The sequence below is a fragment of the Phocoena sinus genome, chromosome 2 (assembly GCF_008692025.1).
Source record: "Phocoena sinus isolate mPhoSin1 chromosome 2, mPhoSin1.pri, whole genome shotgun sequence".
In the NCBI taxonomy this organism is placed as follows: Eukaryota; Metazoa; Chordata; class Mammalia; order Artiodactyla; family Phocoenidae; genus Phocoena; species Phocoena sinus.
Genome location: NC_045764.1, coordinates 36,457,824 through 36,483,653, shown reverse-complemented (window position 1 = coordinate 36,483,653; position 25,830 = coordinate 36,457,824). Strand labels below are relative to the sequence as shown.

Sequence of the window (25,830 nt, the reverse complement as noted above, 5' to 3'; positions counted from 1 at the left end):
TTCCCTGAACTTGATAGCAGTACTACAGTTATATCAGGGAATGTACTTTTCTTAGAAATACACATTGAGGTATTTAGAGATGAAATGTCTGCAACCTACTTTAAAAGGTTCAGCAATAAAATAATATGTATAATTGTGTGTGTGTGTACGTGTGTAGTACGTATGTGGAGAGAGAGAAAGCAAAGGTGGCAAAATGTTAACAATTGATGAAACTAGAAGAAGGGTGTTCTGGCATTTATTGTCATTCATGACTTTTTGTAGGTTTTAAATTTTCCAATATAGAGAGTAAAAGCATGGTCTGCTCTGTTACTGAATCAGCTTTAGCAGAGAGAAAATATCTATAAATTTTCTAATCCAAAATATTAAAATAACCAATTGAAATTTAGCTCCAGCGTTACTTGGTGCTTCCTGTACACAAACGCATGCTCACTGTTACATTTTTTAAAATGTGAAAAGGACTGGCAGAAATGTGCTCTTGGGACTTCCCTAGTGGTCCAGTGGTTAAGACTCCACGCTCCCAATGCAGGGGGCCTGGGTTTGATCCCTGGTCAGGGAACTAAGATCCCACATGCTGCCCAGCACAGAAGAAATGTGCTCTCTTAACTCTTTGCACTTGTGGTATTTGTGCACCTGGGTAAGCTTAGAGGGACTGAGTCTTGGGGAATGGGGTTTCTGTCAGCTTTGCAGTCTCTTTCCCTTAGGCTGTCCCACCTTGACTGTACCACGTACCACAGTTGCCCCGTTAGTGTGAGTGTGAAGGGATGGAGCAGTGTGCTCCTGTCCCAGGTTTGGCATGGCGGCTTGACTGCGCAGGGGAAAGGGCAGCAGACGCAGGCCTCACCCATCCAGGCCAGGTGCGAGGACAGCCAGCTGTTTCTTGCACCTGGCGCTATTCTTGTATCACCACACGGGCAGTTTTTGAACTGTAACGTTTTGGTCTACTTTAAGTCTCCTCTCTTATAATCAAAGCAATTTTTTTTTTTTAACTTGGAGGAGTTACATAAAGTCTTGAGTCAGAATACTTAAATGTATTATTTAAAGTATTAAGTATTCTGGGAGTTTGACTGAAATATTGGTGTTTGCCATCTAAGGACTTACCTAGTTAAGTTACTGTTAACTAAAATAAATATTTGTGTTTTTTAATTGACTCAGTTTTAAGATAAAGTACTTAATCAAGTCTTTGTTGAGTTCTTCCAGTGGGCTTATTAGCAAAAGAAATAAGCATATGATCCATGCACTGACTTCCAGACTAAGAACAGATAGAATAGCACTCATTTCAGGGAGCTGAGTGATAACGTCCCAGAGTTACGTGTAGGAAAAGGATTTATTCAACAGATCGTTATGCTCACATCTGTGTACTTGCCTTGAAAACACTTGGGAGTTTTCTGTGGCTTGTTAAGAAATGACAATTCTAACGACACCTTTCTTTTTTTTTTTTTTTAAAAGTGTTCATGCTTTTTTGATTCAGGTACTTTTAGTGTTTCCCAAAGAAGATAAACAGTGTAATGGATTCTGTAGGGCATGTGAAAAAGCAGGGTTTAAGTGTACAGTTATCAAGGAGACTCAGACGGCCCTTGCCTGTTTCCTGGACAAACATCATGACATCATCATCATTGACCACAGAAATCCCCAACAGCTGGACGGGGAGGTGCTGTGCAGGTAAGCCTGAGACTCAGGCCTCATTTGTGACAGTAAACGCAGCCCCAAATACATTAGGTTAAATTCAGTGTCTTTTAAGTTGCCTTCCATGCAAGTAAAATAAGCAAGACGTTAGAATATTATTATTTCCAGGAGGGATCTCTATCTTTTTTGTTTTGTTTTGCTTTGCTTAAAACAGTAAGAAAATGTGAATGTGAACCATTAAGGGTTAAGATGAAATCCTGTATGTAATTAACCACAACTGTCACCTGCATAGTACTGCAACAAGAGTTATTATAGTTTTCTAGATGTTTTTAAAGTTATAAATATTTTGAAAATTGTCTTCTAATGTTAGGTGTATGTGCCTTGTTTCTCATACTTGCAGAATATCAATATCATGAGAGAATTTGGGCAGCAGACATAAATCTAAGAAAAGTACTTTCTAAAGAAAGTCATTTGCTGCTGATGGAAGCAAGGCGAAAGTGAAATATCCATTTTATTTGAAAGAAAACTTTTATGTTGGGGAAGACAAATCATAATTTCAATATAATGTAAAATTTTATAATGTATTAATTTTAAGGACATTTAAATGTTGACTTTTAGGAGATAGAAAAGGTTGAAAACCAAATATAACAGGAGTTAAAAACTGAGCTGACAGGAAAATGACATCCTATCAGAAGGTTGTTTACAGGTACATGGTGATTTCCATGTACTTGAGAGTTCACCTTTCAAGTAGTCAGATGAGGTGGCTTTTACCCAGGTGTGATCCACCTCCAGTAAAGCTTCCCTCGGGCCTTGCTCTGTGTTGCCTGCCATGCTGCCTGTGTTCCTTTCCTGTTTCTGTCTGGTTGATGGCAGTTAGCCATTGTCACTGTAGCCCAGACTTGTTTGACGTGTTATCTGACAGCACACCCATGAGGGATGTGGAGATGTGGAGAGAGCTCTGACCCTGGGTCCTATGCTCGGCTCTTCCCTTGCCCATCTGCCTTTGGGTAACTCTCTGCCTTCTCTGAGGATGTGTTTTCTCAGCTGTAAATTTGGAACACTTGGTTTCCAAGATCCTTTCTCTCTCTAGCATTTGATGGATAGCACTCAGAGGAAGGGAAGAAAATATCTTAGTTACGTGGTGCTTTTAGTCTTGGTAGACTGCTGCTAGGCCGGAGAAATATCTAAGGAGAGCCAAAGAGCCCAAACAGAAAAGGTGAAGGGGGGTGAGGTGCTGAGGACAACTTGTCTTCCTTCACAGTCTTGTCCAGGTCCAAACCTGGCCACAGGTATGTGCTGGACCATGACATTCATACTCATAAAGATGGCTCTGCTAGACCGTCCTGTGTTATAAAAGAAAAACTAAGTTGTGGTAGTTATGGTCTACTTTTTTTTTATTGTGGTAAGGTACACATAACACAATTATGCTCCACTTTTTGAAGGAGGAGAAAGTACTGTTACACATTTTGGGAATATTCTAAACAAATAGGGTAACTCATTCAGGAAATTTATAAATTTACAACTTATACAGTTTTAAAACAGAGAAAGTGACCTGGGTTGCTTAACGTGCGGTTTTAGAGAAGCTTAGACTGTCATGAGTGCATGTCTTCTACCAAGTCCCCACCACCCTCCATCCAGCCTCTGATGGGGGTTAGGGTTTCCCAAGGGAGAGTTCTGAGTTTCATAAGTTCTCCTCCATGTTGAGTCCAGCTCTGTCCATATTTGGCCCCAGATTTCCAACATTTGAGGACAGGAGTGGTCTTTTCTGGTTGGAGCACATCCTCACTGCTGTCAGCGGCTTCTCACAGAGTGTGGTTTCATATTCCAGCCCCATCAAGGAGGCCTCCTCTGAGTACCTTCTTCCAATCAAGATCTCTCGTAGGCATGGCTCCCGAACCGAAAAGCTCACGGGTTTGGGTAGATGAGCGTAGAGTAAGCAGAGCCGTCACCCCGCTGTGTTAGCCAGAGAGCAGACCTCTACAAAGGCACCCCTGGTCACGCTCCTTTCCTGACAGCTGTGTCACAGCCCTGGCCAAGAATCTGAAGTCTTTCTTGCTAGCTGTGTTCTACCACGTCACTTTTGTCTTGTTGGCTGAGGATTTGGAGGACAAGGGGTGGGGGGAGTCCTTGTGCCATTTGTAGTGAGTTTTCTAGAGGCAAGAGTGGGCCCTGATTTACTTTCCTAGTCAGTTTCATCTCAGTTCTGGCCCTTACCTGGTTTATCTCCCTTAAGATCATCCCTTTTAAGGGTGCCTGCCCACTGTGGACTGTTCCTTCAAGGAATCTTTCCAGGCCGTCCCTCCTGAACCTGCTCGCCCTCTCTCTCCACTTATACTGCTCACTAAGAGACCTCAGCCCTGGCAGAGCCCCGCCTGTCCCTTATTCTTCCTTTTGGGATACCTGATCAACACCCGCTGTGAAGGTTTTTCATCAGTTGCTGATGTGTCTAAATGATTAGCATTCAGCTGTATCTCTCTACTGGGGACATGTGGGAACTCCTTACACTCCTTATCAGATGCCTTCCTAGAGGTTAGATATTCTGTGTCTGCGATACTTTCAAACTCACTAGTTGAGGGAACCCTACTTGGCAGGTCTTCTTGGTTCAGGACACTGTGCTTGTTACCAGAGCTACACAGGTGAATAAGACATGGTTCTTGCCTCTGAGGAACAAATGCTTTTGTTGGCAGGGGCAAGCGAGCGATTTCAGCACAGCTCATAGATGCCCACAGAGGAGGTATGCTGCGGGTGCCTGTGTCTAGGAGGGCTTCACAAGGGGGTGTTTGAGTTGAGTCCCAAAGGATAAGCGGGAGTTCTGAAAGGAAGGACGGTGGAGAAAACATTCTGGGTGGAGGAAGCAGCACGTGTAGGACCGGGCAGGGTGTCCAGGGCTCCTCTGCCTGGTGTCAGGTGGCTGCTGGATCCAGCAGGTACGGGCCCTGGCTCAGGGTGAGGGTGGAGCAGCAGACGAGCCTGATCTGGAGGGCCTTGTGTGCTGAGCCAAAGGCTTTGGAGTCTGCCCTGTAGGCAGTTGAGACCCTGGCGTAGTCTGCGTATTCTACGCAGGGGAGTGTCCGGAGTGCACTGCCAAAGCACTGTGGCTGCCGCCTGGAGAGTGGAGAAGGAGATGGAAGGAGCGGAGGCCTGTCAGCCAGCTGTGAGGCTGAGGTCAGGGCCTCCTCCCAACTTCCTGTAGAGACAAAAACTGACCACAGCAATGAACGAACCAAAGATAAGATGACAGATACGTCAGAAGTTGGGAGACAGAAAAGGACAGGGATTCTCACTGTACCTCTTGTGCTATGGGGACCAATAAAGAAGCCTGTTCCTGGAATGTCCTCTGCATACTTCAGCCTCTGAAGCTGAAATTCCAATGGCCCTGCAGGAAGGAAGTGGGAAGAGGCTTTGCTTTACTCCCACTGTGTCCTGCTGAGCCTGGGAAGCTGGAGTTGCACCGACCAGAGCCGAGCACCATCACTTCTGTGATTTACTTTCTACATCCACTAGAAAACCCAAGACAGGGAGCAGAGGGAGATGGACAAAGACGTGGTTTTTCCTACCATGTTGTAAGACGGGGCAGAGGCATAAGGAGCCTGGGAACATTCCTTCACATATTGCAGTTTCAAAACAGCAAACTGCATCAGTTGTCAGGTTTAGCCAGAGAATGGCCGAGAGCAGGCCAGGAGTCCCCTCTGTGCAGCAGAGCCATGCACGCCTGCTGGCAGCACTCTCTGAGCACGAACTTGCACCTGTTGACCTGATCTGCAGGTCCAGACCTCAGAGGAGGACGGCTGCTAACCCCAAGGGCCCAGCAAAGGGGGGTGCAAGGGAGACTTCTCTGCTGCAGACAGTCTGCCTGGGATGATGTTGCTCCCATTCAAGGATAAAGAAGGGGACCAAAAAGCTGCCAAATTATGGAGGGGGAAAGAACAGCCTGAAGACAAAGAAAATTGTTTTCTATAAGAAACTGAAGAACCTTTTAGAAGGCATATGCTTAGTGTACTCAGAAGAAATGAAGAGCTAGTCCTCTGTGCAACAGGAGCAGGGCTCTGTAATGAAAGGGAAGATTTTTATAAAGGGAGATGGAGGAAGTAAAGCACTGTGTAGAAACCCAACATACGTTAACAGAATTAAGTCTGTGTTGACGTGAAAGGATGCTCAGCATCACTAACCATTAGAGAAATGCAAGTCAAAATTACAATGAGGTATCACCTCACACCAGTCAGAATGGCCATCATCAAAAAATCTACAAACGATAAATGCTGGAGGGGGTGTGGAGAAAAGGGAACCCTCTTGCACTGTTGGTGGGAATGTAAATTGATACAGCCACTATGGAGAACAGTATGGTGGTTCCTTAAAATACTAGAAATAGAACTACCATACGACCCAGCCATCCCACTACTGGGCATATACCGTGAGAAAACCATAATTCAAAAAGTCATGTACCACAATGTTCACTGCAGCTCTATTTACAGTCGCCAGGACATGGAAGCAACGTAAGTGTCCATCAACAGATGAATGGATAAAGAAGATGTGGCACATATATACAATGGAATATTACTCAGCCATAAAAAGAAACGAAATTGAATTATCTGTAGTGAGGTGGATGGACCTAGAGTCTGTCATACAGAGTGAAGTAAGTCAGAAAGAGAAAAACAAATACCGTATGCTAACACATATTTATGGAATCTAAAAAAAAAAAAAAGGTTCCAATGAACCTAGGGGCAGGACAGGAATAAAGACGCAGGTGTAGAGAATGGACTTGAGGACACGAGGAGGGGGAAGGGTAAGCTGGGACGAAGTGAGAGAGTGGCATGGACATATATACACTACCAAGTGTAAAATAGATAGCTAGTGGGAAGCAGCCACATAGCACAGGGAGATCAGCTCGGTGGTTTGTGGCCACCTAGAAGGGTGGGATAGGGAGGGTGGGAGGGAGACGCAAGAGGGAGGAGATATGGGGATATATGTATATGTATAGCTGATTCACTTTTTTATAAAGCAGAAACACAACATTGTAAAGCAATTATACTCCAATAAAGATGTTTAAAAAAAAAAATGTCTGTTGAATGCAGAAGCAGGATTGAACTCAGAGTGCTGAGTGCTTTCATAACTATCTCTGGATTTACCTTGGTCTGAACATCCTTTTTACTATTGTAAATTCCATTCTTTTCAATGTGAAACTCATTCCACGTGGCAGAGGGAACAGTGGCATAGTACAAGTAACGGAGTTGTGGTATTGTAAAATTTAAGTCATTGAAGAGCTTTGCTATGTTCATACAGTAAGCCTCCAGCATGTGGCCTTTTTTCCAGTTTTGTATCAAGACCATCATCAGAATTACTTGTAGTTTCCTAGTGTATCTGGAGACTGGTAGTTGCCCCCCAATATCCATTTCTACTCTTTTCTTAATAGCAGAATATCTAGTGTTTAGGTGGGAATACGACCACCTAGAAAATATACTGCATTCCCTAGCTTTTCTTGCAGCTGGCCAATGGAAGTGTCATGTGCAACTTCTGAAAAGTGTCCTTGAAGGGAATATGCATGCCTTTCTTCCTGCTGTCTGGAATGTGGATGTTATGGCTAGAGCTCAGCATCTGTCTTGGACCATGAGGAAGAAACCACGTACAGACAGTAATAGAGAAACGTAACACAGAAGGAGCCCGGTTCCTGATGCTGCAGAGTGCCATTGCAGCTTGGACTGCTCACCTCTGCACACCTTGCATGTGGGAGACAAGTCTTGTTTAAGCCACTTTCTCTGGAGTTTTCTGTTGTGCATAACCAAATCAAATGCAAATGTTTCACCAGGTAGCATGGTTCTGAGAGCTTCCCAGTGTGCTTGTGCAGCCTTTCAGAATCTCATGCTGTAGACTCACACCGCATCTTTCTTTTTTTTTCTCTTTTTTTAAGATTTTTTTTTTGATGTGGACCGTTCTTTTTTTTTTAAGTCTTTATTGAATTTGTTACAATATTGCTTCTGTTTTATGTTTTGATTTTTTGCCCAGGAGGCATGTGGGATCTTAGCTCCCTGGCCAGGGATCAAACCCACACCCTCTGCATTGGAAGGCAAAGTCTTAGCCACCAGACCGCCAGGGAAGTCCCTCACGCCCCATCTTTTTTTCTGACTTCTTGAAATCTTCCTTCCGAATGTCCGGGTGTATATTTTGATGACTCCATGTCATTCCTTTCTTAGTTTTCATGAATTCTAAAGTAAAGGGTGTTATTTTGCAACCCGGGTTCCTGACATTTCTATTTCCTAGCCAGTTCTTCCTTCTTATGGACCAGAGAAAGTTAAGAATACGCCTCTGCCTTTTCATACCGTGTTAGACCTCCTTTGCAGGGACCTGCTTGTCTCCAGGAAACATGGTCTTTCCTTCTACTTTGTCCTTAGCCCAGTGCCCCTCATCTCTGTATCCAAATCTACTTAACTGAGACCATCTACGTGGTTGCGTACTTGCTATTATACCACTCAGATCTCTGTTTTTCTTGTAAAAAGATGAGAGCTAGTTTGAAATGGCTGGCTGCATACTTAAATTGCCTTTTCTCCCTCTAAACCTTCATGATATGATAGAAGTATAAATGTAAGAACAACTACAGTGTCCTAAGAAGTCATGGAAATACCATTCGTGAGTCCATGTCTTTCATTCCCTGTTTACGATTAGTGCTAGGGTGAGTATTAGCCAACAGGTTTGAAAAGTGACCTGGCCTTGTCTGTTGTGTGAGGGTCTGCCATGCCAGTCACCCTCCAGAGCCAAAACAGCCCTTCCCATGGCTCCTTCTCCAGGAAGGTGAGCTTGGCTATTTTCTAGGCAGAGAGACCATGTTTGGACCAGGGCCTGGCACCTGGTCAGCAAGCCCTTCAACGACCTGTCAAGAGGGCTCCTCCGGTATAGCCAGGTAGCCAGTGCCCTTTAGGTTGGCTCCCTCTGGAGATGGTAGGCAAATAGAAGCTGGAGGAGTACAGTGGACCCTAGGAGAAGCAGAAGTGTTGACACAGAGAGAGAGAGAGAGCGAGAGAGAGAGAGAGAGAGAGAGTGTTACGAGCTACGTGGTCCATGAGAGAGACTGGCTGGTCCCTAGGGCTGCTTTTCCATCCCTGAGCAACTTCCCAGCCCCAGAGCTAGTCTGCATCTGTCATTGGACTTCAGCCTTTCTCACCCTGAGCTCCATGAGAAAATTAAGCCTCAGTGCCCTGAGGCAGGGATAGGCAAAGGGGAACACAGTCAGGCCCATTCGTTTATGCATTGTCTGTGGCTGCTCTCGTGCCACAATGGCAGAATTGAGTAGTCGTGACAGAGTCTGTATGGCCCAAAAAGTCTAAAATATTTACTATCTGGCCCTTTACAGAGAAATTTTGCCAAAACCGAGGCATCCATTGTATATGATGAATTGACTTTTCTCTTATGCATCTGGAATGGTTATGTTATGAATCATCCTTGGGAGAATTGAGAAAATAGTCACTCAAATCAGTTTCCGTGTTTAGTGATTCAGAAGTGACACAAGTGATTCTTGAACCAGCAGAACTGAAGTAAGGCAGTAAGTCTGGGCTACTCTCTGTCTCATCCCGGACACATTGTCCAGGGGCCAGCGTGCTTCTGACTTGGCTGGGGCAGTCTGGATCCAGTCCTCTCCATCTCCTACGTCTGAAGTCACCCTCCGGTGTGAGTCCTCTTCCTTCCAGGCCAGGGGCCGAGTTCCTCCCTCTTCCTGTGGCCTGGCTCTTCTTCTCCGGATAGGCCTGCTTTCTTCCCCAGGGTAGGATGGGTCAAAGCCATTGCATATCTTCAGTGGAGCAACTTTTCCTCCTGCTCCTGTCACATTTATCTCTGCCCTCTCTCACCTTTTGGCTGGATTTTCATTCCCTGTGACTTTCTGGGAAGCTGCTTCTCCGGAAGGTTAAATTCAGTCCCTGCGGGCAGACTCATACTCCTTGGGTCATTTAAGTGGAGCAGTGTCTTCTACTTTTCTCAGCCAGTCTTCCATTCTTAATTTTTCCTGTCACGTGTTGATTCTCCTCTTTCTGACTGATAAGAATATCTTGAATTTCCAGGTTTTGAGTATTTATTGTTACTGTTTTTGCCTGCATTCTACTTGGGAACCCTTCTTTGCACTGCTTAGAATACAGTGGAGAGCTGACCCTTGGGCTTCTTCACCCCCACTGGAATTGTCGCCATCAGCTAGTGGTAATATACATAAACTTGCATTTTCCTTTGGTAGGAAGAAAGGAGTAACCCCTTTCATGTAAGCCCCAGGTAGGGAAAACTTTCCGCCTGAAACAGCTTAGGTTAACAAAGAGCAGAACAAGTAGAAGGCACATCATTTGCACTATCTTCACCCTCCATAATTGTTAGGGTTACCATAGGCCACTGGTTAGGAGTTTGTCCTCCAAAGAGAGAAAGATCAAGTAGCTAAGAAGGTGACTCCAGCGTATGAAGGGATCTTTTGCTCTCCCTTCTCCCTCTCCCCCAACTTTAATTGGTCTACCAAAATCGTTTAGGTATATTTAGTTTTTAAAGAATTGCTTTAAATTTATTTTAAAACATTTTTTTAAAGGTCTATCAGATCATCAGAACTCTCAGAAAACACAGTTATTGTTGGTGTAGTACGCAGGTAAGATACTTCCTTCTTTCCTTCTTTTTTGATGTTGAAATTCAGGTGTCAGTGTAATGTTTGCTTTTAACAGAGGCCCAAATAACAGCTTGTGGGCCGTGACAGGCCTCACCTTTTTTAGTTGGGCCTTTTTTTTCTTTACTCTTTCTTATTTTCTTTCACTTTGGCAGTTAAATTCATGGCTGGAGTTTGTACTATCATACTAGGTTTTGTGATTTTGGACTGCCTTTCACTTTAGAAATAGGCAAACCACAAGAGAATTCCATTCCTAAAGTATGAATGTTTTCCAGGCGTATTTCCTAGGGACTTCACACTCCAAATATCTATGAAGATTTGAATTATACATAATTGGGGGAAATCTTATATTTCATTTTAAAATTGGAGGTAAGGAAAGAACAGAAGTAATTTAGTTTAAGTTAAAATTTTTACGTATCAAATAGATATACAGTCACTCCTGTGTCCTGGCTGTTAGTGTAATCTCTGTATTTCAGGCATTAATACACACTGCCAAAAAGCCTAGTGTGAAACTAAAACAAAACTGTTTTCAACTGTATACGTTTGATTTGTATGTTAATCTAATTCATCTAAAAGGGCTCATTATGTGACAATTATAATATTATGTAAATTAACGAGTAGTTAAAGATGTGAGATGTAATTGATAAAAACTGTCTCTAACCATTTACTATATTCTTTTGAAGGGCGGTTAGAGAAGAGTCATCTGTAATGTCCCTCATTGAGGCTGGCTTTACAAGGGTATGTACCCACTTTTGTTATACAAGTATAATTCAGCATGAGAAGGTATTTTATCTCAGTTTAGAGCCCAGCAATAGTTTTGAATTAATTTGAAGAAAAAAAATTGTCCTTATGCTGTGTTACAGTTTGGTTTAACTTTATAATCTGGTAATCTCATAATCCACAACACTTTGCTTTCTTAGTCTCTCAAAACTATGCCTGCTAAAGTCATCTAAACATATTAAAATCTCCTTTAATGGCTTACTCGTTAAAATTTATACCATAGGATGTGTTGTTATAATGCTTACATGTATACATGCAACTTTAAAGCCAGTTCAAGGATTCTGGAAGTAAGACCTCCCCAACATGGCTCCCTTTCTTTCCACCACTGGCTCCAGTCTGTTGGTTTCTCTTAAGCCAAAAAGCTTCTGAAGGCTTTGGTCAGCTGGTTGGCAGTGAGCCTTGGGAATCGTGATGGAGAGAGCTTATGTAAGGCTGATTGTTGGGCAGATTTGTAGCCCAAATTAATATTATCAATGAGGTTGTCCAGAAACCTCAAGCCTTGAACTTAGTTTAAAGTGATTCTGGGGCTTCCCTGGTGGCACAGTGGTTAAGAATCCACCTGCCAATGCGGGGGACACGGGTTCGAGCCCTGGTCCGGGAAGATCCCACATGCCGCAGAGCAACTAAGCCCGTGCACCACAACTACTGAGCCTGCGCTCTAGAGCCCGTGAGCCACAACTACTGAGCCTGTGCTCCACAACTACTGAAGCCTGCATGCCTAGAGCCCATGCTCTGCAGCAAGAGAAGCCACCGCAGTGAGAAGCCTGTGCACTGCAATGAAGAGTAGCCCCGCTCGCTGCAATTAGAGAAAAACCGACGTGCAGCAATGAAGACCCAACGCAGCCAAAAATAAAATAAAATAAAATAAATAAATGTATTAAAAAAATAATAAGGTGATTCTGGATGGTAGCACTCCCAGGTATTCGGAAGAAGCAAATTACAAATCCTTCCAGAGAAAGACACCTTCTTCTTTGGCCTCAGAGAATCTCTGCAAATAATCAGTCAGGGGCAGCAGGCAGCACTCAGCATTAACCAGTCCACCAGGAGACAAGGCATTGCAAGTGAGAAGTAGCGGGGGGAGAAAGACAGCAGGAACAGACCCTCACAGTCCTCAGAAATTAGAATGATCAGATATGAATTGTAAAACAATTATGCCTATTATATGTAAAGAAATAAAGACAAGACAAGCTTGGAAATATCTGCAAGGAATAAGAAAGTATAAAAAGCGACAGCACATTTTAGGTAGAACATAATTGAATTTTGAGAAGTATACATATAATAACTGAAAATTTGAAAACTTAATAGGTCAGAAGAAGTTATCCAGCATGTAGCACAAAGATAAAAAAAAATAGAAAATAAGTTAGGTTTAGAAATGTGGAGGGTAGACTGTACGGTTTAGCATATATATAACTGGAGTTCCAGAAGGACGGGAGAGAGAATGGGGCAGTGTATTTGAAGAGAATTCTCCAGAAATGATGGAAGACTTTAGTCCACAGATTCCAAAATTCCAAAGTAGAGTAAATAAAAAGGGAGGACACATCATAGTGAAAAAACAAAGAGAAGATCTTAAAATCAGGCAGAGAAAAAAGATTAACCTTCAGGGCTTCCCTGGTGGCGCAGTGGTTGAGAGTCCGCCTGCCGATGCAGGGGACACCGGTTCGTGCCCCTGTCCGGGAGGATCCCGCGTGCTGCGGAGCGGCTGGGCCCGTGAGCCATGGCTGCTGGGCCTGTGCGTCCGGAGCCTGTGCTCCGCGACGGGAGAGGCCACAACAGTGAGAGGCCCGCATACAGCAAAAAAAAAAAAAAAAAAAAAAAAAGATTAACCTTCAAAAGAATAACAGACTAACAGCTAGCTTCTCAGCAGCAATAAACAGAAGATAGAAAACATTGGAATAATATTTTCAGTGTGATAAAAGAAAATAACTGCCAACCTAGATTGTTATACCAAGCCTAAATACTTTCAAAAATGAAGGTGTAATAAAGACTTTCAGAAATATGAAAATTGAGGCAGTTTGTAAGTAGCAGATTCTCACAAGGAAATTCGTAAGGAGGTACTTCAAACAGAAGCAAGGTAAATCCCAAGTGGGAGGCCTGAAAGGCAAGAAGGAATGAGGAACAAGAAAATGTGAATGTGGGGTCATTATAAACACATATTTACTGTATAAAACAGTAATAATGTCTCATCTGATTAGAGATTACGGTGAGAAAAGGACTGTAACCTGAGAGTCACACACCCAGCTAAGTTATTGTTTGTGCCCTTTAGGGCAAAAGAGATATTCCTTTTGGGGGATATACATAAAATTCAGAGATGTATTTCCCCAGTAGCCCTGTCTGAGGAAAATAATTGAGCAAGGACTTCAACCATAGAACAAATGAACTGGAACAGAAACTCTAAGATGAGGGAGAGAGCAGTAGAGAGAAGTGATGGGAGGTGAGCCTGCCCTGCGCACATGCTCCCCTGCTCCTCCCTCCTTCTTGAGCCCTCCTTCTTTCTGTGTCTGCCTGTGTACATACACAGGTACGGGTATGTGTGTGCAATATATATGTTTATATGTAATTATCATTACATAACATCCAATAATAGCTCAGTATTTAAATTCTAGGCTATCTGAACAAACCCTAGGTGTCTTCAAGGTTTGGGGGGAGGAAGTAGAGGTAAAAGGATTCTCGTGACCTCACCTAGCAGACAGGGAATGGGGGTGGGCAGTGAAAGTATTCTGAAGTTTGCTTCTTTATGGGAAATGTGCTGGTGGGAGATACTTTGTTCTGGAGGTAATTGGTATCTTGTTTTCAAATAATAGTAAAGAAATCTATGTCTGCTTTTGAGATCGGTGAAAAGGAAAGTAACCATTAATAGAGAAGTTTAAGTAAACTTCCAAATTAACAAAATATGGAATTTGCGGGAATTCCCTGGCGGTCCAGTGGTTAGGACTCCGCGCTTTCACTGCCGAGGGCCTGAGTTCAATCCCTGGTCAGGGAACCAAGATCCCACAAGCTGCTCAGCGCGGCCAAAAAACAAACAAAAAAAAACATATGGAATTTATAGCAACTTGATCAAATTGGCAGATCCAAGGAAGGGGAAACAACAGTGTGAAAGCAATCATAAACACAAAGTAAGATAAGAGTAAAATCAAGTGCATGGGAATGGGCTGAATTCTCCCATTAAAGGATAAGCCATTAGATTGGGTTACAAAAGTACAATTATATGATGTTTATAAGACAGTTATAAAAGGAGCTTAATAGTAAAGAAACAAAGAGGTAGCAAATAAATGCAGACAAAAGGAATACAGGAATTCCAATATTAACATCAGATAAGGTGGAACTTAAGACCTTGTTTTATACACACATAATTTTATATAAAAATTTTAGATTATTATTATTACATAGTTTTTTGGTTCTCCCTTTTTGACACTCCCACAACATTCACACATATCAGTGCCTGTCCCCATTCCCTGACCTCCAGTAATCCATGTGAGCTAGTACGAGAAAAACCACATCAGCCAGTGTGAAGGTGAGCATTCCTTTAAGAATCCCAGGTTAGAAGTTGTGGATCACCTATAAGAATCGTTAGGTCATCCCTCCTTAAACTGCTTAGGGAAGCATTCACAAGACGCAAAAAACTTTCCCAGATAACTTTGAAGATCTTTATATTATTACTCTTAAGCTGCAGAACTGGCTATTTTTTTTTTTTTTTTTTTTTTTTATGTGGTACGCGGGCCTCTCACTGTTGTGGCCTCTCCTGTTGCGGAGCACAGGCTCCAGACGCGCAGGCTCAGCGGCCATGGCTCACGGGCCCAGCCGCTCCACGGCATGTGGGATCTTCCTGGACCGGGACACGAACCCGTGTCCCCTGCATCGGCAGGCGGACCCTCAACCACTGCGCCACCAGGGAAGCCCAGAACTGGCTATTCTTAACAAAGACCTTCGATGCTTCCACTTTGCAGTGAAACTTGTGGGATAGATTATTCATCTTGCCTTGGGTTGTTTGCTTACCTACAGCCACCAGCAGTCATTAAGCTTTTTATTTGTACGAGGTCATAGATGCAGTGTTGGAAATTGTGTGTTTGAAATTCTGCACAAGGAAGTCCATCAGCACAGCTTCGTGGACTGGGAAGCGTGTCCTGGTAGAAAGTCTAGTTAACCATGGACTTTGTATTTTCCTAGTATAATTGAGTTATCATGAAACTAATTTGAAAATTCAAAAGTAACCGACATACACACTTTGCCTGCCCTCTCACCCGTACAACTTAATCAAGGTGTCCCCCTGAAGCGTTTGCTGGGAACCACGGTTAAGTGCATGTCTCTGCGAAAACACTCCCATGCAAAAAACACAAAGGGTTTAATTTAAAGTAGTCATTTTAGAGGTCTGTGGCTTAGGAAGTATGGAGATAGCAGCAGCCTCACCACTTTATAAGTGACGAATCCAAGTCAGTGACCAGTCCTCAGAGACTACGCGTGCTAACTCTTCTCATGCTGAGTCCTGTGCCCTCAGGTAACAAAAGGATAGTGAGGTGACAAAGGGCACGGAGACAGAGCAGAGCATCCAGACCTGGAGGGAAGGTGATTCTCCAGAGTCTCATGGCTGGGAGGTAGTGGGGCCCATGCTTGAACCCGGCCCTGGACCTGAAAGCCATCACCACAGTGAGAACTCTGGGATTCAGGGGGCAGTCAGCTATTTTGTGGATTGGCCATAGTTCAGGAGTTCAGGATGGATGGATGGAGACCTACTTGCCTCCTCAGTTGGACTTGGCAACTGAGCTTTTGCTGACTAAAATTTCGAAGGTTAGGGTTTGGTATCTCTCAACACTGGTTGTGCGTTAGAACCCCCTGAAGGGCTTCCCTGGAGACCCTGTTTCAGTTGGTGTGGGGAGGAGCCTGCACGTTCGTATTATTTTTTAAGATTGCAGGGAATTCTAATATGCAGCCAAGGGCTGAGAACCACTGGGTGGGGCCCAGCAAGGTGGGTGTGGTATGCTCTGGAGAAAGCAAGGCCCAGTTGTCTCAGGAGTCTGCAGGACTTGTGGCCCCGGCCCCTCTTGTGGGATGGGTTGAGGAGGGGAGACCAGCTGCTGTTCAAGCAGAGGGAATAGCAGCCTGATGCCTGAAGATCCCTGGACCTGCTGCCCTTCTCCACCCTCCATGCCCTGTGGAATCCTTGGGACATGAATGAAAGGTGGAGAAGGGCAGGAAAGACAGGATATTTAGATACACAGAACAAAGCAGAGGTAGTGAGGGGGAGGGGCAGATAGCAGGAGCAAGATGCTGTACTTTTAGTCACATGTGCTTGTTTTTTAGCCATGATGTCCACCTTTGGGGTAAAAAAGTTTGGATATGTACATTCACACCCAGTGAAAACTCTGGTTGCGTGCATGGGAGGCCATGACACATAATACACATGGCTCCGTGTCCCAAGATGTCGCCTGCAGAGCAGGTGAAGCCAGGCAAGTGCGTGGACAGCTGGAGACACCTGTCCATCTCAAGTCCCCCACCCCTTGTCTACTGGAGTGGCACAAGCACTATACCCGGAAATCTCTCCTCCCTATTCCTGCCTGGTCCGCAGTGGGCGCCTCTGCAGGTGGGCAGTGTTCCTGGATGTGCCTGAGGGGTCATGGCTGACTGAGGAGGGAGCGGCAGGGCCAGCACTCTCCTCCCCTCTCAGCAGCGGGGAGCTGGTAGGCATGTCACCTCTCTCAGACTTCTGTGGGTAAGAAGGGCTGTGTTTGGCCTGCAGGCCCGGGAACCATCATGCCCATGGCCAGCAGGCCTTGCCTTCCCTCCCAGGGGACGGCAGTCACTGTGCTTTATGTTTGTGCAACAGTTTACAGATGGTGGTCTGTGGTGGAGCAGGGTGTCTTGTTTTGCAGGTGAGGAAGCAGGCTCAGGAAGGTTAAGGGCCTCATGGAGAATCATACAGCTTTTAAGGCATGAACTTAGGGCTGGATTTTTAGGTTTCTTGACACAAAGACAAGACCCTGAGCACTGTTCAAACAGGGATCTCTGCCCTCACTGGCAGTAGAAGGAGCTCCACAAGGGGCCCTGTGCCCTAGATTGGTCCGGCTTTGGCTTGTTGATAGTGGCCTGCAGATGCCCTGCCTCTTAGCCTCAGCTTCCTCCTCGGTCAGAGAGAGTTTTATCCGTGTATTGAGCAGGTGAAAGCAAGAGCTGTTCACAGAAATAGGGGTGAGTAAATGTTCACAAATATTTTTTTACATCTGAATGTAACTACGTGACAGAACGTAGCGACCTGTAAGATGTCTTCATGAAATACATAATTTGGTGGTGCTCAGGCTTCCCATTCCCATGTAAATTTGCTTTGTTGAGATGTTTCCATTATGTAAAGGTTATTATACAAAACAGTTACTGTCCACAGCAATAAGAGAGACTGGGCAAAGCCATGGCTCTGCCAGTACCTCTGCCGTGGAGGGTAATCCTTTGTCAGCTTACTTGAGCTGCTGTTTGAAGTGACTGTAGGAGAATGTTGCCTCAGTGCGAGTTACCTCTGTGAAACTCAGCTGCAAAGAGATGTGCAAGCATATTTTTGCTTACTATGAGCTTGTACAACTCGAAAGAGGACAACATATTGCTCTTGAATAAGCGAATAGACTCTGAAAGTTAATGTAGATAGGACTTTAGTTAATAAATTTCCTCCTCCTGTATATTCTAGGCTCTGCTAGTAACATGTAGACATCAAAAATCCTCTTACTTCAAGGCAGTGAAAGAAAAGCATTCTTAAGCGCTCTTTTTTTTCCTTGAACTTTTTTTTAGTGGAATTAAATATTGTGTTAGTTTCAGGTGTACAGCAAAGTGATTCAGTCATATATATATACAAATATACATATGTGTATGTATATACATATTTATACTTTTTCAGATTCTTTTCCAATTAAGGTTATTACAAGATATTGAATATAGTTTCCTGTGGTATACAGTAGGACCTTGTTGTTTACCTGTTTTACATACAGTAGTGTATATCTGTTAATCCCAAACTCCTAATTTATCCCTCTCCCCATCCTTTCCCCTTTGGTAACCATAAGTGTGTTTTCTATGTCTGTCAGTCTATTTCTGTTTTGTAAATAAGTTCATTTGTATTTTTTTTTAGATTCCCACATATAGGTGATATCATATGATATTTGCCTTTCTCTGTCTGACTTACTTCACTTGGTATGATAATCTCTAGATCCATTCATGTTGCTGCAAATGGCATTATTTCATTCTTTTTTATGGCTGAGTAATATTCCATTGTACATACTGTACATATATAAACACACACATACACACACACACACACCACATCTTTATGCATTCCTCTGTCGATGGACTATTAGGAGGTTGCTTCCATGTCTTGGCTATTGTAAATAGTACTGCTATGAACGTTGGGGTGCATGTATCTTTTTGAATTATAGTTTTCCCTGGATATATGCCCAGGAATGGAGGCCTATCTTTTTCTAATTCCATTTATTTACTACTTTATTGAGATACTATTCATATACCATGTAATTCAGCTATTTATTTTAAACTTGATGTAATATTTTTATAAAAATGTAAAATAATTATAACGCAATTTTCCATTTCCTCATTTTACTTGACAGTGTGTCTTGTACATCATTCCATATAAGTGCATGTAATAGCTGCATGCTGTTCCATTAAATGGTTATACTATCGTATACTATAGTTTTTTTAATTAATTTATTTTAAAAATTATTTTATTTTTTTTCTCTTTCCAGCAAATACCTTGCCCTTTCTGCCCTTCTTTCCCTTCCTTCCTTCCTCCCTCTCTCCCTCCCCCCTTCCTTCCTTCTTTCTGCCTTTTTTTCTCTTTATTGAGGTATAGTTGATCGATTCAGCCACTTAAAGTGTACAACTCAGTGGTTTCTTAATATATTCTCAGATATGTGCAAGCACTATTTTTTAAAAGCTAATTTGGTACCCATAAGTTTTCATCTCTCATTTCCTGTTCATCATGAAAGATAAATTATTTTTTAGATTTCAGGTACCAAGTTGAGAAGCCTGTTGGAAAGAATTATTTTTTTATATATGTATTTAATCATTTAAAGGTGCACATTCGTTTATCCACAAAATCCCCTTTCTGTTTGTAGAGGTATGTAGAAAACCCCAGCGCCATGGCCTGTTACAATGAACTGCTCCAGATGGAGTTTGGATTGGTGCACCCACAGCTGAAACTCAGGTAATTCTGCTGCTTCTGGTAAGCTGACCATACCACACAGAGCATTGTTGCAAGTGAGGACTTTGGTTGTGGGCGGCTATATTTTGGCTGTAACTGACCTCCTGCTAAAATGGGATGGGGTGGTGGGAAGGCATCTCTCCTCACAAAATGCTTTCGGAGTCTGCCTGGATGTCTAATAGGTGGTCATGTTAGTGATTGGAGACTCAGCATTTAGAGATGGGGCTCCAGTGGGGACTTCCCTGGCAGTCCAGTGGTTAAAACTTGACGCTGTCACTGCCGGGGCCCTGGGTTTGATCCCTTGTCGGGGAGGATAACACAAGCCACATGGCGTGGCCAGAAAAAGAAAGAAAAAGATGGGGCACCAAAATAATAGCAAATGAAAAAGCAGGATGCGAAAGTATATATACTGAATTATCTGTTTTGTTTTTTAATTAAAAAATTACTTTTAATATATACATACACCCAACCCATTAACATTATTATCTCTGGTAGGTGACATGTTTTCTTCTCTACAATAAGCATTTTGTAATTTGCTCTTGCTCAGCAGTTTTTTGTTTTTTTTTTTTAAACTGATGAGTGGAAACCTAGTTCTTTGTAGAGTGAGAAAAGCAGAAAAATTAGTAAAGTTATATGAAGTTGACAGAAGTGAAAAAAATGTCAGTATCTCTGTATCATCCTAGGTCTCTTCCTTGGGTGGTCTACTATTCTTTAACATTTCCTTTACCAGGATCAAAGAGAGAATGAAATCATTCTGTTTGTATGTGCCCAAGGCAGAGATAAGGGGATTAGAATTTGGGGTATTAACGTTGGTAGGGACCAGCCCAGGGTATCACATGCAGAGAAGAAAATACTTCATAGACAAAAATGAAATGAAGTGCGAGGTAGCAAAGAAGTGCTGCTGAGCAGAGATGTTTCAGGGCTAGTGAGGTCTACAAAAGAGCTCCTTTTTATTGCCAGAGTTTTTAGGGAAACTTGAGATGGATGGTTGGCCTTGGGCCTGCCTCCTCCTCATTCCTGGGTCTTCCGCAGCCTGGCTGCAGCACTCCCACAGTGAGCTGGGCTGCTGCCCTCTCTGAGAGGAGAGCGGAACTGTGGAGCAGGAGGTGGTTACAGCTTATTTCATCAAATCACGAATCACGATGCAAAAACCGAGACCCAGGGAGGTTAACTGACTTACATCCAAGATCTCGCACACAGCACGTGGCAAAGGTAGTCCTTTAGGTTGTAACCCCCATTTTCAAAACTGCACTCATGGTCTCTCCTCATGCTCTACTTTGTTCTCTGTGTGCCAGCTGACAGCCAGAGGGAGATGTCCACTATGAAGGGAGATATGAAAATATTGATAATGAAGGGAAGGGGTAAATGTGGGGCTAGAGAATTGGGAGCAATAGAGAAAGACTTGTTCTGAGAGATATTAAAATGCACTAAAAAGCTATAACAAGCATCTTTGTGTTACTGCTAGATCAGTAGACTAGAATGTAAAGTCTAGAAATAGACGTGCATGTATTTAAGAGTTTAAGAATTAGGAACATAAGTATATGTGTTCAACATGGCAATTTAAATCCACACAGGAAAGGGTGGATTTTTCAGTGAATAGAATTGTGACAACTTATTAACTGGAAAGAAAATTAAGTTATATCCCGATCTCACACCCAGTCCCAAAATAAATTCCAGTGTGCATAATGTTAAAAAGTGTGGCCACATAAGTACTAAAAATGTAAGTGAGCATATGTATTTGGATAATGAAGTCTTTTTAAACTCAGCATGGTGTGAAAGCCAGATTTTATAAAGGAAGAGAATCAGATTAGACAACATAAAAATGTTAAGCTCGTCTCAGTAAGTATACCTTAAATAATGTTAAAAATTTAGACAAATAACAAACTGGGAAAAATACATTCTTAACATACAGGACAGATAGGTTAATATCCTGAATACGTAAAGAGCTTTGATGAATCAGGTTAAAAATGGAAACACCCAGTAGAAAAAATTTAAAAGGACATGTTGTGAACAAGCAGTTTGTAGGAGACATTAATGGCCAATAAACATGAAAAAAATGTTCAGCTTCACTAGTAACCAAAGAAATGAAAATGATATACCATTTTATATTTACCAGATCTGCAAAAATTAAAAAAGAGTGATAAAACCCAGTAGGGCTTCTCACAGATATATCTCCTCCAAGCTTGTTATATCAGAGGTGGGAACTTACTTCTCGTTGTTTTTTGGTTCTTGTTTTTTAAATAACAGGTTTATTGAGGTAATTCACTTGATTTTTATATGCCAAGAAAGAAAAGCTAATTTTTATTGGCTAAAGCTGCTTTGTCTTATTTAGCTAGACAGTTTAGTAATACCAGGAATAAAGTAAAAGCATTGTAATTATTGGTTTTATAAATGTAATCTCTGCACTTTATGAACAAGTAGACAGTTGCTTTCTCTTTTTCATCTTCTGAGGCATATACAAGAAAAAAAACTGAAAGCATTCCCCAGTCATGGGGAATTTGTTTGACTAAATTATGGTATAATTTTACAATAGAATATTATATAGTTATTAAGAGTGATGATGAGGAACTAATTATTGATATGGAAAGATATTAATGTATATGGTTCAGTGGTACAAGCAGATGATGAAACTGTAGAGTATGATCCTATTTTAATAAGTATATGTATTACATGTATATTTACACAAGAAATTGCCTAGAATACCAGTTGATATGCGTAGGTGTTGGGATTTCAGATGATTTAATCTCACTTATTTTTAAACAGACTTATCGAGATAAAATTGACATTCTATACAATTCACCTATTTAAAGTACACAGTTCAATGGCTTTTAATGTATTGTGCAACCATTGCCACAATTTTAGAACATTTTCATTACCCCCAGCCCTAGATAACCACTAATCTAACTTCTCTCTATACATAGATTTGCCTCTTCTGGACATTTCATATAAATAGAATCATACAATATGTGGTCCTTTTAACTCAGCATAATGTTTTTCAAGGTTCATCCATATTTTGGCATGCATCAGGGCTTTATTTCTTTTTATATCTGCATAGTATTCCATTGTATGGATATACCACATTTTATTCATCCATTCATCAGTTGATGGACTTTAGGGTTGTTTCCACCTGTGGGCTATAAGTTTTTGTGTGGATGTATGTTTTCATTTCTGTAGGGTATCTACCTAGGAGTAAAATTGCTAGGCCATATGGTAACTCTATGTTTAACAGCCTGAGGAACTGCCAGACTGTTTTCCAAAGCAGCTAGCTGCACCATTTTACACTCCCACCAGCAGTGTATGAGGGTTCCTCACCAACACTTGTTTTTATCTCTATTTTTGATTGTAGATAGCCTAGTGGGTATGATGTAGTATCTCATTTATTATTATTTTCTAATTTTTTAAAAATAAACCTTTAGTTACCTGTGCAATTTAAAAATGTTTTCAAACACTGAGGACAAGGGAGAATGCTGGCAATGTAAGGCTAAGTGGAAGCAGAAAACAAAGCTCATGATCCCGATGATCCCAGTTTTGTGAAAAGGATTTGTTGGAAGTGACAATAGCTACAGGTGATGGGCCGCCTCCTTTCCACCCGGCTTCGTGTGGGCTTCTTGACTCCATATTCTCATTGAGTCCTCACGAGGACCCTTCAGATGGTGAGAAGGCAGAGACCCAGGGAGGTTCAGTCATGTCCCACAGCCAGCGAAGGGCTGTGACCTGACCCTGGGGTGTGTTCCACCGGGTCCACTTGTCCTTAGAATGAAGGAAAGGCACCAAATTGTGCATAGTCATGATCCCAAGTACTGAGGTGGCAGGAAGCGCTTATTTCTTCCTTATGCTTTTTAGTATTTCCCCCTACTTTTTCTTGAGTTAGCGTTAGTTACCTTTATAATCAAAGAACACATTTAAGTAAATTAATGTAATATTCCAAGATTGTATTACATTTTATAATATTTACATTAAGCAGTCCTTTTTCTTTTCCACCCATAAAGGGCTTGTAACTCAATGTTCACTGCATTAGAGAAAAGTCAAGAAGCAATTGAAATTACAAGTGAAGACCACATTGTACAGGTTTGTTGTTTTGGAAGCTTGTCCTGCTGAATTTCTGGTTTGTTTGCATTTTTAAGATTGAACCCCTTCAGTATGTTTTTTTTTTTTTCCCTCTCTTTGAAGTTCAAGGGACCAGTTTTTCCTTAGAGGATTATGAGAACAAAATCTATAAAATATATAATTTAAAATAAGTTCCCTATAGGTAAGAAAAGGTTCCAATAATTGCTTAATGTGCTAGAAAATATTCTGTAAATGCAATTAGCATTTATTATTTCTCACTTTTTTGCATATTTATTTACTTAGCAAGGAGGGACTTTTATCCAGAGGATTGTTTCTGGAGCGGAGTCGGGTAGAGAGAGACTGTTGCAGCAAGGAGAGGCTCTGCCCATAAGGGCTGCACGCTCTGACCTTTCTTACTGTTTTTGAAGATAGTTTACACCTATAGAAATTTACTAGAAGCTACTCAAATTTTCAAAAATAAACTAGCAATTACTTCACAAATTATCCATTATTAGAAAAGTGGCTTCATTTAAGTGACTGAAGATAACATGGCTTTCAGATAACAGCAGACAGGTAACATGTATTTTCATATAACAGCGAAAGAGGGAGTTGTGCCAGAGGAGTGCCTTTTGTCTGAGAATGAGCCCCACTTTGATTTTAGTTCTGAGCACTCCAGTGCCTCACTTTCATCGAACTAGTGACTTTCTTGGTAAAGAGTTGATGATGTTAGCATTCAGGATGGTGCCCTGACAGGCGACATGGGCCGGTGGTTGAGGGCACAGGCTTGGTATCAGTCAGGCCTGGCTTCCAATCAGCCTCGGCCCCTTCCTAGCTGGGCATCTTCGGGCAGGTGACTTAATCTGTCTGAATTTGCTGTCTCATTTGTACAAATGGGAATAATGTTAACGCTAACAACGACTTACCTTTTGTAAGGATGTTCTGAGGATTAAATGAGTTACTGTGTGTGAAGTGCTTTTACTACAGTGCCTAGCAAGGAAAACAAACCTTAAACAGTATGATTATTGTTTTATCATCGTCATTATTTGTTATTCCTATCAGCACATGCACAGCTTTCCCATACATTTTCTTCTAGTCTTACAGCCCTATTTGAAATTTAACCTTAAAGCCTTGCATTTGTAAACACTTTCTAGTTCACAGCCTGCTTTCCAAACTCATTATTCATTTGCATCATATGAGAGAGGCGAAATAAGTGTTTCATTCCCATTAAACAGATGTGCAGACTGAGACTTGGAGGGGTTAAGTGACTTGTGGGAGTAGACCCTGGGTTTTCAGACTCCCAGTCTGGTGCTTTCTTCCACTGTATCATAATCTCAACAGCCCTTTTGTAGCAGCCCTGGGTCTGTCTCCATGCAGCTTCTTTCCTCTGCTGGTGTTTAAGTGGAGTGGGCCTGCTGCCCTCCCTGCAGCCTCAGGAGAACAAGGCAGCAAGCCCAGCCCGGTGTCATCGGAGCAGAGGCTTCTCCAGACTCCAAGGATTTTCTGGGGTTGTGCTCTTGTGGCTTTAGAACCGTCGTAGTGAGCGCCAGGCTCCTGGGCTTTCTGAGGGAAAAATATGATGGTTTAGGTTGAACATCTTTGATTGTCCTCTTTTCAAAATTTCCTTTAATTCACACGATGTTTTTTCCTTTGTCTCCCCCCAGTATGCAAATCCAGCATTTGAAACAACAATGGGCTATGAGTCAGGTGAATTAATAGGGAAGGATTTAGCAGAAGTGCCTGTAAATGAAAAAAAGGCTGATTTGCTCGAGACTATAAATGCATGCATCAGGATAGGCAAGGTAAGTAAGAGGTCACTACCCTTGTTACTCTCACATGACAAAGAGGGAAGGAGGGAGACCTAGCGCTCACTGAGCACTGCTAGAGCCAGGTGATCTCAGTCTCACTCTTCCCAGAAGCCTGGGGAAGTGTAGGTAGTGTTAGCTCTGTTATGCCTATTTTGCAGATGAGGAAATTGAGGCCAAGAAAGTATATAAAACCTGACCAGCCAATAAGAGTAACTTTGACACTTAACATCATTGTTTTCATTTTTGTAATATGTGAGTTAAGTTGATCTTTATAATAATTGATCTTCTAAGTGGTAGCTGTTGGCAGATGGTCTGGGTAAAGGATTGCCAGTGAGTTAACACATTCTCAGAACACATTGGAGCCCATCAGTTCTCTGAGCCTCGTTCATTCATTTGGCATTTTTTGAATGCCAGGTGTGCTAGGTTCTGGTATAGAAAGAAGGGCAAAACAAAAATCCCTTAGGGAACTCATTCCAGGGTGCAAAACAGACAGATAAAAGTAGTCATTGCATTGTGATGTGAGAAGTTACAGCACCCTGGTGCTGAAGGGGTAGACAAAGCAAGGCGGGTTCAGTCTGAAAGGTTATTTCTCTCTCTGAACTGTGGCTTCTGACAGCACCTCACTGTTATATTAGGTTTTAAAATACGATGAGAAGGAAAAGGCTACTGCTTTCCATAGTCATTCTTAGGCTTTTCTGCTGGGCTCTTTTTAACTTTTAGAAGTTGGGACTGTGAATCTGATTATTCAGAACGTTTGAAAAATTGGTGACCTG

At 42.3% G+C, this 25,830-nt stretch overlaps 1 protein-coding gene across 4 annotated transcripts in view; it reads left to right on the top strand.

Moving 5' to 3' along the window:
• The window catches only part of PDE8A (phosphodiesterase 8A), a 189,427-nt gene that overhangs the window by 113,260 nt on the left and 50,337 nt on the right, over positions 1 to 25,830 (top strand). For 3 of the 4 annotated variants that reach the window (XM_032618191.1, XM_032618201.1, XM_032618182.1), the window contains exons 3-8: positions 1,469 to 1,659; positions 10,172 to 10,228; positions 10,927 to 10,981; positions 19,120 to 19,208; positions 23,195 to 23,273; positions 24,914 to 25,051. In XM_032618191.1, the coding sequence (XP_032474082.1) occupies positions 1,469 to 1,659; positions 10,172 to 10,228; positions 10,927 to 10,981; positions 19,120 to 19,208; positions 23,195 to 23,273; positions 24,914 to 25,051 (609 nt within the window). The remainder of the gene's footprint in view (positions 1 to 1,468; positions 1,660 to 10,171; positions 10,229 to 10,926; positions 10,982 to 19,119; positions 19,209 to 23,194; positions 23,274 to 24,913; positions 25,052 to 25,830) is intronic. The other variant, XM_032618206.1, reaches the window with a different exon arrangement.